Consider the following 14604-nt stretch of genomic DNA (forward strand, 5'->3'; position numbering starts at 1 on the left):
AGTTGCCAGTTGCTACAGGGGAGGTTGGTGCTGGGGCCTACTGCGCTTCATCCTGCAGAAGGCCCTTGACTTTTCTTGTTTTACTGGATTTATGCCTTTGCTTATTAAGTTATTTCCTTTTTAAAAAGTCAATTTTGCTATCTTTCCTATCCTCTACTGTCCCCCCTCCCCTCCAGAATACAACAGTCACTAGTATGGCAATATGTAAAAACGTGGATGTGTAACTGATGTGATTCTGCTATCTGTATACGGGGTAAAAATGGGAGTTCATAACCCACTTGAATCAAATGTATGAAATATGATATGTTAAGAGCTTTGTAATGTTTTGAACAACCAATTAAAAAAAAAAAAAAAAGAAAGTAGCCAAACTCAAAAAGGAAAAAAAGAAAAAAGTCAATTTTGCCCCTGCCCTTATTTCTCTGAACAATACAAATGCATTTTTTTAAGCCCTTAGCAGTTTGGTGAGTTACTTCAGCTTAGACGCGAGTACACACTCCACTTCTGGGTTTGCTGCCTTCTTGCTGAGCGCTGAGTTTTATTCCCCCCTCTTTGGAACTCTGTTATTCTTACTCCAGGGTTTATTGATCACCTTACCATTCTGTCCCCAGTGTGACCGACTGTGAGGGCTGCAAATGGAAGAAGTTCCTCCTGCAAGCTGCTGACTTTTAGATTCAATATTGACTTGAAGTGGTCAGTTGCTGTCTCACTGTGGCTAGCTCTGTGTGCTCCAGTGAGCATACTCCCCCACGTTTTTAATTTCATCTTTCTTTTATTGTTGTATTGGCCCAGCCCCTGTCCCAGCTCTGGTTTCAGACAGTGAGTCCTGGTGCTGGAGGCGGGGGACTCCTAGTCCCTTCACTCCCACCAGAAGCACCCAGACTGCCACCGCACGCTCTGGGGCAAGCAAGGCTCAAACAATGTGGCTTCTCTGTTTCTGACTCTTTAAAATGCTTCTTCTCTTTGGTTATATTTTTCTTTTTGTTTTCATGTTCCATATCTCTGGGCTATGTTTTAGCAAGGGCTAGACAGTTCATAAAAATGTGAAAATATTATAGTCACTAGGCAAAAATCCAGGGACACATATTATCCCACATTTTGGGCAAACTTTTTCCTGATTTTAATTTTCAAGTAATTTACTAGGTTCTTTTGGTTTTTCTTTTAAACTAATAGGTAATATTCCATCCCAAACTGGTTGAAAGTACTAATGATACTTCTTTTTCTTCTTCTTTTTCCACATGCTTTAGATAATGATTGGGTTAATTTTGTTTCTAAGAAAAGAAGATAGAATCTAAGTTTGTTTTCCAAGGGAATACATGATATATTGATTAAAAATTACTAGTACTTTAATTTTTCTGCTTTACTCTCATCTTCTGTAGGAACTTAATTTTTAAAGTCTGGGTTTTTTAGAGAATTTAACAATTTGTTAATGAAGAGATGGTCAGCATGCACTCTCAATGATTTCAGAAAGTGCTCAGTGCTCAGAACTGCTCTTTAGAGCAAGCGAACCTCATGCTCTGGGCAAGTACTCTGCCACTGAGCCACCTGCACAGCCCCTAGATTTATACTGTTTTGATGCTAAATTTCACCAGATGGTAATGACATTTCAGGCTCCAATATTCAAAATAGATAATCTAGTAATGCTACTTGGTGTCAGTCAACTGTCACTATAACAAATGTCTGAGCTAATCAACTTTGAAAAGATTTACTTTAGCTCACAGTTTTAGAGGCTCCAGTCCCTGATGAGGTGAACCCATTGCCTTTAGGCCTCGGGTGGGACTGGTGGCAAAGTAGAAGTACTCTCCGCATGGCCTGGAGGTGAAAGAGGACGAGGAAGGGGCAAGGGTCCCACTGTTTCCTTCAAAGGCCCCCTTCGTGACCTGAAGACCTCCAAGTAGGTCCCACCTTTTATAGTTTCTGTTACTTCCCAGTAACAACAAGTTGGGGACCTGACCTTTATCACATGGGCCTTTATGGGACATTTATCCAAAACATAGCCTAAGTGTTATCTAATTTTTAAAACTTCTTAAAATCAAGGTAATTGATAATGAATGTAGAAAAAAGTATAGATACTTTAAACAGTGTCTTATCTGAGGGTACTTTGGGTGGGTGCACCTTGGTGACTTTGCAGTAGCTAGCATGCATTATGCAGCAACAAGATGAAACCTGCAACAGCAGTCTTTGTGTATTGAAGGCACATTCTGATAAATCACAGAAGATCATTGCTGACACCTTCTTGCTCTGTCCTCACAAGGTAGCAAAAGGATGAGCTAGCTTCTGAGATCTCCTTTACAAGGGCACTAATATCCCATTCCTGAGGGCTCTTCCCCTCTACCCACTCACTGCCTAGAGGCCACCCCTGACACGTTGGAGGCTAGGATTTAATCTGTGAATCTTGGGAGGAATGCAGACATTTGGACCATAGCTAGATGGTTGTTTATGTTCAATTTTTAGGTGTGTTTGAAGGAGAAAATGAATTAGCATTTACACCACATATATTTGATTTATGAGACAAATACCTTACATCCCTATAACCATCACATCCAAGGAGAAAGCCACTGATTAAAAACAGCTACCAGTTATATCACTCCTTAGACATACTTTTCAGGGTTCGCATATGATTCCCTGTGTTTATTACTTGAGAATTTTGGTTCTTTATCCACTTTTAGAAGTAGAGCAGCTTGAATTAATACACTGCTTTCAAGTAGATCAGTAATTTTGGTTTGCTATTATTGTATTCAAAATTTTCTCTTCTGCCCCCATTTTATTTCACCAGATGCACACAGTTTTTCAGAGAAAAGCTATTTTTCCTTCTTACTGCACTATTTAGGAGACTTAGGAAGGGGTAAACAATTGCATGACAAAGCAAAATCTTTGTATATTTAGAGCAGAATGAGAAATCGCTCCTAAAAACTGTGTTTTAGTAACATTCCATGATTATTGCAGCAATATTTCATTGCTCATAGGCCAGGGAAATAACTGGAATTTTAGCATTCAGGGAGTTAAAGATTTAAGTATTCTTCTCACTTTTAGAATCACTGGAAAGCACAGTGCCTGCGTGTGTGCGTGCGTGTGTGTGTGCAGGAAACTTGAGGAGTTCTGAGTCCCAAGTGCAGTGCAGTGGGAGAGTTGCCTTCCTGTTCAGAGTGTGAGTCCCAGAACCTTTCTCTGCTCCTTTCCACCTGCCTTGTCCTCCTGTCTGAGTCCTGTCTGGTTGCTCCTCCTCGCATTCCTACACCGTGTTCTCCCAAGTCCATAACAAAAGAGGTGCCTTGTGTTGAGTCAGTGCATGTTGGTGCTATTTAATAACAAACATGATTGAAGAGTTTATCTCAGAAAAAATGCTGGAGACACACATTTGCTTAGGGTGTGTGGTCTTCAGTGAATTCTTTCTATCCTTGTTTCTTTATTGCTTTCACATTTTATCTCACAGATCAATGAATTTAATGAAATATAACTTTGCCTCGGATTGAAAATGAGTTCTCTGGTCCTATTATTTGAACAAAAATAGTGGACCTAACAGCTTTCGAGGACTGGGGAAGTGTTGGGAGCCTATGGCGGTTAGTTGGGGTAAACCGTGACCTTCAATTGGAAAGTGTTTAAAGAAGTAATGCTGTTTATTTCAAATAGCTGCAAATATTTTATTTTAGATTTTTTTGTATTGTCCAACTTTTTAAAATTTTTTAAATCATTTACTTTGTGTTGTTAGAGAACAAACCCAGGGCCTCACATGGTAGGCCAGGGCTGCACTGAGCCACATTTTGTTCAAGTTTTAGTTATCATATATATTATTTTTAACTTTTTAGTTGGAAATACATGGTTTGGGGAAATGCTCTTGCTGGCATGAAATAGAACTATTAAGAATATTAAAAAAACCAGACTTTTCTCAGGAGGTGCACTTCCCTCGACATTACAGTGGGCCAGAGCCAGTGGCGGTGAGGTGGTGTGTGGAGGGAGCTGTGCCTTTGAGCTTTTTGTGGTGACACGCTGACGTACTCACCAGGAGCATGGCAGCTAAGGAACTGTGTGACCCCTGCACTCGGAATTGGAATACCGGGTCAGTACAGGGTTGTTTCTCTAGAGCACCTCTGAAGTCTAAAGTCCCCACTATTCCTCTGAAGTGACCACACTAGGTTTTGCCATATTTGAAAGTACCCTTTTCCTAATGATGACACATTTTTTGTTTTGTTTGTTTTTGTGTAGGTTTAACAGGTCCCTGGAGAGCAGTTTAGTTTGTTTCTTCCTAGAACCCAAACCAAAAAGTCACACAGTGGGCCATATTCAGTACTTGGACACAGTGAAGTGGGGGCAGCACTGCAAAGACGGTAGCAAGGCAAAATGGATGTGTTGTGGGTACAAGATACAGAGTGTGCATTAAAAAGTCCAAGTATGTCAGGAATTTAAGAAAGTAACTAATGTAAGGAAAAAATTTTATAGGAAGTCCTATATTAGAGTTCTCCTGAGAAACCACTAACAAATAGATTTATTATAAGGAATTAGCTGACAGTTATGGAGGGTTAGAAGTTCCAGCTTCTGTCATTAGCAGGCTACAGACCTGCAAAACCAACAGATAGTTCCAATCTGAATTCAGAGGCCTGAGAATCCACAGAGCTGGTAGTTGAAGTGTTAGTCTGAAAGTCGGCATTCTCTAAACCCAAGAAGGACTGAGTTTTTTGAGTCTGAAGACAGGAAAGGCTGGTATCCCATCTCAGGCAGTCAGGTGGCCACATCAGCTCTCTCTTCTAGTCAGGCCTTCAACTCCCCCCCACAGGAGGGGAGCAGTCTGCTCACTGGTCCACTGATTCAGAACCACCCTCACTGACATGCCCAGAGCAATGTTTGACCAGTGCCTGAGCACCCCCTGGCCCAGCCAGTTTAACACATGAAATTAACTAAAACAGCTCCTTGGAGCTGAGTGTGAGCCAGCAATGAACTGTTGGGTTTACTTTTAAAGATGTGACACTGGAATGAATGAGCACTGTTCTGGATATCAACACTAAAATAAACCTGCTTGTTCATTCATTCAGTCAGTAAGTATTTATAGATCCTCACTTTTTGAAGGGTCCTTTGCTAACTGCTAAAAATAGAATGGTGAATGATATGTAGGTGGTTCCTTCTTCCTTGGTTCCTTAGTTAATTACAGTTGTGATGGACTCTGATGGCTGTTCTAGCAGTATAGATGTTGAGATCCTTACCTGGTAGCTTTAGAGCAGTGTATCGCAAAGACCTGCCTGGTAAGTGACACCTGGGCTGAGCTCCAAGGAGTGGAGAGGAGGGTGAACATTGGAGCAGGAGAGCAGACAGCTGAGCAGGTCCTACATGTGAAGGGCTCTGTGCCCAGAGCCAGGAGCTCTCCGAGGAGGTTAGTGCGCTCACCAGAGCCGATGGCTGGTCCTGTCCTAGAAGACAGTAACGCAGGGTTGTGACTCAGTGTGCTGCTAGGAGCAGATGGCACCTTCCATGGAAATGAGCTCATCTAAGAGCATTGGAACCTCCAGGTACCAACTGGGAAGAAGACGTCCGTTAACAAGTTTCTTTTTTCAGGCTGGAGATGTGGCTCAAGCTGTAGCGCTCGCCTGGCATGCGTGCGGCCCGGGTTCGATCCTCAGCACCACATATAAACAAAGATGTTGTGTCCGCCGAGAACTAAAAAATAAAAATATTTAAAAAAATTCTCTCTCTCTCTCTTAAAAAAAAAAAAAGTTTCTTTTCTAAATGAATTGCTCAGTGTTATACAAATTAAGGATAGTGTCAGTCCCCTGAGTTCTGACTAGGCTGACTTCTTGCTGTTACTCAGTAAGCTGCAGGTTTTGTTTTTTCAGGGACAGATTAACAGTAGTAATTTATTAGTTTTATTTGCATTCAGTGAAATTGACTCTTTGTGGAATACAGTTCTGTAAGTTTGACAGATACACAGAGTCATGGATCCTCCCCAGTGATGATACAGAGCAGCTGTCACCCCCACATTCCCATTTGCTTCTCTTTTGTAGAACCCTGCCCTCATGTCAGCCTTTGTAACCACTGACCTGTCCTTATAAGTTTGTTTGTCTAAGTGTCATATGAATGCAGTCTTACATGCAGTCTTCTGAATCTGGGTCCTTTCATTTACAGAATGCATTTAAGATTCATCCATGTTGTATGAGGCATTGAGTTTTTTCCTTTAGTGACAGAGTGGCCTTCTCTTGTATGGATACTTAGTTTGTTTACCCATTCACCAGCAGAAGAAAATCTGGGTTGTTCCCAGTTTGGAGGATTATAAATAAAGCTACTATTAACATTTATGTATATTTGTATGTGTATGGGGCGGGGGGCTGCGAGTTTCAGTTAGTAATACCAGGAAGGGGGTTGCTGAGCCCTTATAGGTGCATGTTAGGAAGCTCCAACCTCACAAGTGATTGTGCATGTGGAGGTGGCTGTGTGCATGCTCTGTAGTGGCCCAGACCCTTGTTGTTTTCAGGATTCATTCAGTTCAGAGATTCTACTAAGTGTCTGTTGGTATCTCCTGGTAGTTTTGATTTGAATTTCCCTAATTATAAGTTTCCCTAAATAATTAATTAAGTTGAACATTTTTATGTTTAAAGATGTAACACTGGAATGAATGAGCACTGTTCTGGATATCAAGTATAAAATAAACCTAATCTGCCTCTGAAAAACTAAACCTTCAGCTTACTGTGTAGCAAGGAGTCAAGCCTAGTCAGAACTCAGGGGAGTGCCACTGTCCTTAATTTGTGTAACACTGAGCATTTTATGACACCCCTATATCTTTTCTGAAGTGTCTGCTTCCTATTAAAAAAAAGTAATTTTTTTTTATTATTGTTTGAGGGTTCTTCATGTATTCTGAATATAAGTCTTCAATCTGAAATATATTCTGTCAGTCCTTTGTGTGACTTTTTATTCTTGTATCAGTGTCTGAAAGTTAATTTTGATACAGATAAAAGTTTTCAATTTATTTTTCTTTTGTGGATCCTACTTTTGGGGTAGGGTCTAAAAACTGTTTACCTAACTCAAAATCACAAAAAGATTTTCCTAGGTGCTTTATAGTTCAACACTGAAGCCTGTGATCCATTTTGAGCTTATTTTTGTATGAAGGGTGAGACATGGATCCAGGTTCATCTTTTTTTGCATCTGGACATCCAGTTATTATCATTTGTTCAGCATCATTTGTGGAAAAAACTTCTCCTTACTCACTTGACTACCTTTGCAACTTCGTATAATATTAGCTTCCTGTGTTCATGCTGACCTGTTTTTACATCTCTGTGTGTGTCTGTAGCAAATACCAGGCTGTCTTGATTACACTAGCTTTATCGTAAACCTCAAAAATGGGTAGTATACATTCGTCAACTTTGGTCCTCTTTCGCAATAATTCGTATCATTTTAGATTTTTATGATTGCTTGTTGGAAGCAGAATATCTTATGGAAACATTCTTGTACCTGCAGGTGAGCCCCTAGTGTTTTCCTGTGGGGCCTTCAGTGTGGGAAGGAAGGGGGAGGTAGGCGATTTGAGGGTTGGTATGGTTGCCGGCTGCCCCCTCTGGTGATGCCTTGTGCTTGGCGTGGGGTGGATTTCCAGGTGGTTTTACTCCTTCTCTGTCTCCTAGCTGCTCTCAAACACTTCTTTCCTCAAACCTCGCCTCAGTGGGGTGGTGGAGAGGGTGGGGGCTTCTTTCCCAGTAAGCCAACCTTGTACCGTTTGCTCTTGGGGGTGGGTGGTCTGGGCGGTCCTGCCCACTCCCTTGCTGTGGGCTGCCCCCGATTTGATGGTTCCCTGGGGCAGTAGTGGTCTCTTCCCCCATCCCCCTAAGGCTTTTCCATGGGGTGTGGGTGGGGAAGAGTCTGAGGAAGAAACTCATTCCCAGTGCTTCCCAGCCAGGACTGCTGCTGTTTAACCTGCGGGGTCAGTAGAGGAGGTCAGATGGAGGATCCGAGGCCCCGAGGCTCCACTCTGCTCTTCCTCCTGCAGTCTGTATCTCCCCAGGGTCCCTGTGGTCTCTGCCCCAAGGACAAGTGCTGGCTTCTCTGCAGTTGTGTTTTTCTCCCTGGATTTTGGGCTTCATGGTGGCCCTGTGACCACCATGAATCTCTGATAGATTCAAAAAAGTCTTGAACTTGTGACTTGTCTAGCTTGCTTTGCTGTGAAGCCAAGAGGAATGTCTTTCCAGTTCCCCATACCTGAGGAGGTGACCCAGAGGGTGTGTGCAAACCTGCAGTTCCACAGTGACAGTTTGAACTCTGAGAAGATTATTGTCCTGTCCATCTGAATATGTATCATCTATTAGTGTATTCCTTATAATTTATTTCCAGCAGCTTTTAAAAAGCTAATTAGCCTCTTTTTAAAAGGCAGTAAGTAAATTCATCATATCAAGAAAAAAAGAGCAATGAATGTATTTCCTTTCAGAATCTCCCTCTGTGCTTTTGGCTGCCTCGGTCTGGAGTCAGAAGGCACCTATGGGCTGGTCAGCACTCAGACTCAAGGCAGGGAACATCTAACTCAAGCACTTGAAATTGAATGAATGAAAATATTAAGAATATAAGTCATTTGGCTGAATATTAATGAAACTAAGAAATGAAAGATACTTAATAAGATATATTCAAAGTAATGAGCTTCTTAATAAGATATTTAATAAGATATATACAAATTCATAAGCTCCATTAAAAGACATTTAATTATATATATATATAAAGTCAGACCCATTAACATTGCTGCTGTTAAATATGTTGATTGGTATTTTTGTCTGAGTTTGATAACCTACACTGTTGCATTATTTCAAATGGAATATTATATGTATACACACAAACACATATCAACATGTAAAAATCCGTTCTAGACTGTCTAAATTATTCATTATTCATGAATGTGTACTTTGAAGGAGTTTTCTTTTTATAGATTATAAAATATAATTGAATAAAAATGTGGATCTTGTTTTACTTGGTCTAAGTTTTCCCAAATAGATGACTTTGAAATAATGAGAGGGACCTGAACATGGGAATTCTGAGTTAGTTTACTAAAGTTTTTTATCAAATGCTTCCTTTTTTTTGGTACCTGGGATTGAACTCAGGGGCACTGGACCACCGAGCCACACCCCCTGCCCTATTATGTATTTTTTTTTAGAGAGAGGTCTCACCAAGTTGAGAAGCGCTTGGCTGTTGCTGAGGCTGGCTCTGAACTCACGATCCTCCTGCCTCAACCTTCTGAGCCTCTGGGATCATAGGTGTGCGACTTGGCGCCTGGCACTTACCTGATGCTTTAAAATATTAAAGTAGCATTTTCTCTACTCGATGCCTTTCATTCATGACACAGATCTACGGTGTTAGTGATTTGTGAAGATGGTCTTGAGCACTGGGAACCTGCCAGTGTACAGCATTGGCTCTCTAGAACCCTCAGGGTCATGTCCACACTTCATTGAAAAGCTCACGAAGCCCAGCATTTACTCTTCTCCACAATTCTTTCTTCCACACTTTGCTCAAGGGTCTTTCTCCAAGCCCATGCAGGTGCTGTTGCCTTAACTAGGTTTTCTTCTCCCTTCCGGTGTGCCCCCGACCCTTGACCCTTTCTCTTCCTCCTCACCCCCTCCTGGCTTTGACCTCACCAGCCTCAACCTCCACACCCAGCTCCCCTGACCTCTTCCCACACCTATCAGATTTGTAATTTGAAACTTACTTAATGTCATTTTTTTTTTCTTTAAACTATTAAGCATCAAAAGAGCACATCTGTATCTCCAGCTACCTGGGGAGCCAAGGTAGGAAGGTCATGAGATCAAGGTTAGAACTCAGTGGTAGAGCACTTTCCTAGCATGCGCAAAGCCCTGGGTTCCATCCCCAGCAGCACAAAAAATTTAAAAGAGCGGGTCAGGACTGAGGCAGTTTTGCTCTTCAGCACACCCCCAGAGCTTGGCATGGTGCTCACAGTAGGTCTAAGTAATAATGTTTTGGCAGTTTGGGATGGGAGACACATAACTTCAATACCCTGTGCTCATTGATATGATAAACAGTGATAAAATTGCTAACATAGAAAATTAGAGTTGATCATTTCTTATTTACACATTAGTAAGTGCAATGGAAGAAGACTCATTAATGCCATGACAGCATTTAATAAAGATTTGACCATAGAAAGGGACTCAACATTGAAGACCAAGGAGAAGCCAGGTACATGAGAGAAGGGATGTGCAGACCAGGCAGAGGAAGCTGGGGCAGCTGTCTGGTGAGGGTTACCGAGGAAAGCCACGCATGGCTGGAGTCCCTGGGGAAGGGTGAGTGGCACAGTAGAAACTCCCTGGAGGGGCCTAGAGGCAGGTGGGCCACCTGGTAGCACGGGGGAGAGAGAGTAGGAGTTTAGACTTGAGTGATGCTATTATAATGGATTAGGGGTTTTAGAAACATTGACTTTTGCCTGGTGAAAAGTCGGATCTTGGTGTCTAGGGTATTGAAGGATTGAGAAGAGAATTGTAGAAAATACAATTTGTAAATTTCTGTTGTTCGTAACTGGATGGATTGTGTCTCCTTCACTGTGTTACCTGCTTAGCACCCCATTGGGCATTTAGACACATCAGGTAAATATTTGCTGAAAGCAAATGAGCATTGTGTTATTTAGGAAAAAACTTTCATTCAACAGCTATATCAATTGCAAAAGCAGGAAATACATTACTCGGTGGAATCAAACTTAATCATTTTTCTTTACTTCACAATGTGAAACTATCAAATTGGACCTAGAATATAGTCATCTTCTTCCAGGCCTTTAAAATAACTGTGGTGACTTGTTATACACATGCAGTCATCTCGTGAGAGAAATGAAACACATGTAAATTCTGTGGAAGCCTTGATGCTGATCTTATTATGGTGGTCTGAATATTCGCTTTGCTTTGTTTGTTTTCCTTTGTAACACGTTTTATGCCCTTGTCATAGATAATTCAGACTTTAACACCAATTCAAAATCCAGAAGGGAATATTGAACTCTAGGCTCCCCGCCCCTCCAGGCCTTCCTGGGTTATGCTGGGTCTCACTCTCACACGCAAGCACACTGTGCTGTGGAAGGTGACATCACTGGAAATGCCAGCTATTTAGGACCTGTATTCTACTTAAAGTAAGGAATTGACATTTATAACATTTTTGTCCTAGACATGTTTAAACATTTTGTCCTACAGTCTTTTGTAAACATTTGTAATTGGTCCTACTACTGTTTGAGAACTGAGTGTGACATTGTCACCAATAACGTTCCGGATGTGCTGTGGTGTCTTGCAGGTGTGTGCTGCTCCCGCTCCTGGGCATGGAGCCCCCTCAGCAGAGCCTGTTCCTGCTGGTGGACTCTGTGGATGAAGGGTGCAATGTCACTGAAGGAGAACAGACGGCCACCAGCTTATCTGGGACTGTCGCGGAACTGCTTGCTGGTCACCATGAGTTCTTCCCACCGTGGCTCCTGCTTCTCTGTTCTGCCCGAAAACAGAGTAAGGCTGTTACTAAAATGTTTACTGGTAAGCATACTTACTTACTGCCATCCGATGCTTCCACTGACGAGCAACCGGTTGTTTTCTTCCGAGAGTGAAGTGTGCATTTGGGAATCTGGGTGTTGCCCCTGCTCCTTCTGTCACTGTTCTTAACTGTACCCTTCTAAAGGCGTGTTAAAGACGGTCCGTAGCATGTTTTAAAGCTGCTTAAGCATTACTCTTTTGCAGAACTCTCTTCCTAACTGCCTTGGTAAAGACAGTGGCACATCCTGCATGCTGACTGCTCCGGCCTTGTAGGGCTGCCTCCCTGCTGCTCTCGAGTCACCATCAGCTGATGTCCTTTGAACTAGACTATCGTCTGAAGAGTAGTGAAGGCTCAGTGCCAGTCACTCTAGTGTTTTTCTTGGTGTCTAAACAGAGCCAGTTAAAAACCCTTTAGGATATCACTTGAAACATTTCCTTTCTCTTAACCTTTTTTTGATAAGTGAGAAAACAGAGTATATAATGCATAATGAAGATGGTCTTCTTCATTTCTATTTTTTCTTGATCTTTGTACTTTTTAAACCAACCCTAATAAAGTCACGATCATGCCGATAAATTATATGACATGCTTCCCTTTGCCCTCTGGGAGGTAAAGGAGTGTAAACAAAGGACCTCTCCCAGGACTTGGGTGTAGCTGGGCAGACACTGACTGGGGTCATGACGAATGGGCCATGTCATTTTTGAGCAGTTCTGAGCATGTGGCAGCATGGCAGACTCCCCTTCATCTGTTCAGTGGCTTTATCACCAGCTTCGCTCCAGCTCAGCTCCTGCCTCAGGTCCCTGCTGCCAGTGCAGCACTGCAGGCTTCCAGGGGAGTCATTATTTTGGGGTGTTGATAAGAGTTGAGGGTTAAAATGATAATGGCTAACCCTGATGTCACACGACCTGCCGAGCATGTACAGGTGAGTTGAAGGCCCCTGGCCTGCATTCCCATGCCTTTCTCTCCTCTTGTTCTTTAGCCCATATGTCTATACTATGTGTTTTCATAGTTCACACCGACAAGACACTCCATGTACCAGCTCAGCTCTACCAGGCACTAGCTCTGTGACCTTGCACAACTTGCTTAATGCCCCGTATGCCTGTTTCCTCATCTACAAAGTGGAAATTACATAAAGTTAAATCACAAATTATGCGTGAAGCACTTAGGATATTGCCTACGTAATACGTACTAAGTGCTTCATGAATGTTGCTATTATTTTCATTTTATTCACATATTTAGCCAGTGACTTTTGAACTCTAATTTTTACTGTTCATAAATCTAGGTCATTGGTTTCAACTGGTACATAGTATCTCTTCCTGGGAATAAATCTCCTATTGTTTTTCCATTATCCCATTCATGGACATTTAGATTGTTTCCAGTGTCACTGAGTGACCATCCCTAATCAGAAATACTCCAGAATCCAAAAGCTGTTGAAATGTGGACATGACGCCACAAGTGGAAACTTCTACAGCATGAAACCATTTTATCAACAAAATTATTAAGCATATTATATTAAATTACTTTCAGGCAGTATGAAACATAAGTGGATTTTGTGTTTAAATGTGGGTCCTATTCCCCACAATATCTGATTATGTACATTCAAATAGTCTAAAACCTGAAAAAATTCAAAATTCAAAAATTCTGGTCCCAGGCATTTCAGAGAAGGTATGTTCAACCTGTATTGCAAAAACTGCTTTAGGAATGTGCTTATATATGGCTTCATGTGCACATGTGCTAAAGATTTAAATCTATTCAAAGTTAGAATTGGAATTGCTGGGTCATAGAACATATACATTGTGAACGCTACTTAATTTTATCAAATAATAGCTAGTGTGCTTGAAATAATTGACACACCTACCAATATCATGAGATTTGCCGTTTCTCTACATGCTCATCAGCCAACATCTGTTATTTGCAGATCTGCTCTTATCTGCTTTAGGGCATCTGCACTGATATTCTTCTGACTAGAATGTTCTTCCCTTGACTTCTTACTGCCTTCTTACTTGGACCCCTGCTCAATATCAGTTGCACACAAGCTTCTGATTGTATTTCTATTCTAGTTTTCTTCTCTCCCCGGCTATATGGTCATAAACTCACTATCTGGTTTTATTTCTTCATATATCCGATTACTGTTTAAAATATGTCTATATTTTATATTTGTTTACTTAGCAGTCTGTCTTCTCCACTAAGATATAGTCAACATGAGAACAGGAATTGTTCCTTGATCCCCAACCTCCAGAACAGAGCTTGGAACTAAACTGCCATGCCTTGATTTGCAAATAAGTATCTTCTTTCAACTGTGTTTAGTGGAACAAGCAGTGAACTAGGAGTCGGGTGGAGCTAGATTATAGTCAGATTCTACCTATCCTACCCTTCTCCTCCCCAGTATACTAATTGTTAAAAATGGTGGGCTTTGTATGGACATTTACCACCTCTGCTGTTGGTAAATTTTTAATTTGGGAGTAAAAGTTAAGAACATTACTGAGGTTATTAATAAATACCATAAAATTGCTTTCTAAAAAGACCATATTATATTCCTTCCTGAAAGTATGTGTGTTGCTTTCTTTGTATTTCCACCAGTATTGAGTTATATCTTTTTTTTAGTATTTGTTAATTTGCCACATGAAAAATGTTATTTTATTTGGACTTCTTGTTTACTGTTTAACTGTTCACTTATTTATCAGTTTGTCTTTTTTTTTTCCTTTATCATTTTTGTTAATCTTTCTATCAAGAAGTTAGTGATTTTTGTTATTTATTATTTTTAAGGTTTTTATTTCATATGCTTTTATTCTTTGTAACTATTTTCCTCAGCTTTTAAAAACTGTTAATAATTATTTTGAAATCTGTTATATGTAAGCTAATTATTAGCCTTTATATTACATATTCTTTTATGTTTGATTATGTTATTCATATGGATATTTTGTCCTAAGTGGTGCAAAATAGGGATCTAGGATTTAAACGATTGGTTGGACCATACATTTTCTCAGCATCTTCTTGATTCCCTTTACTGTTGCTTGGCAAATTGAAAGAATTAGCCCATTCAAAACACCAAAAATTTACTTACAAAAATTTTTGCAGATTTTTGTACATATTGATTCTGTCTGATTATAAAAGTGACCCATGCTTACATAGAAACATTTTAAATGA

The 14604-nt window shown here is 40.8% G+C and overlaps 1 protein-coding gene across 2 annotated transcripts in view; it reads left to right on the forward strand.

Moving 5' to 3' along the window:
- The window catches only part of Ankrd50 (ankyrin repeat domain containing 50), a 44740-nt gene that overhangs the window by 19527 nt on the left and 10609 nt on the right, over positions 1 to 14604 (forward strand). Inside the window, exon 4 of one of the 2 annotated variants that reach the window (XM_058572559.1) lies at positions 11233 to 11435. In XM_058572559.1, the coding sequence (XP_058428542.1) occupies positions 11233 to 11435 (203 nt within the window). Of the gene's footprint in view, positions 1 to 11232; positions 11463 to 14604 lie in introns of both variants that reach the window. The other variant, XM_046424201.1, reaches the window with a different exon arrangement.

This window comes from Marmota monax, unplaced genomic scaffold, assembly GCF_021218885.2.
Source record: "Marmota monax isolate L192 unplaced genomic scaffold, Marmota_monax_Labrador192_F-V1.1 WCK01_AAM20220418_F8-fsc00620, whole genome shotgun sequence".
NCBI lineage: Eukaryota > Metazoa > Chordata > Mammalia > Rodentia > Sciuridae > Marmota > Marmota monax.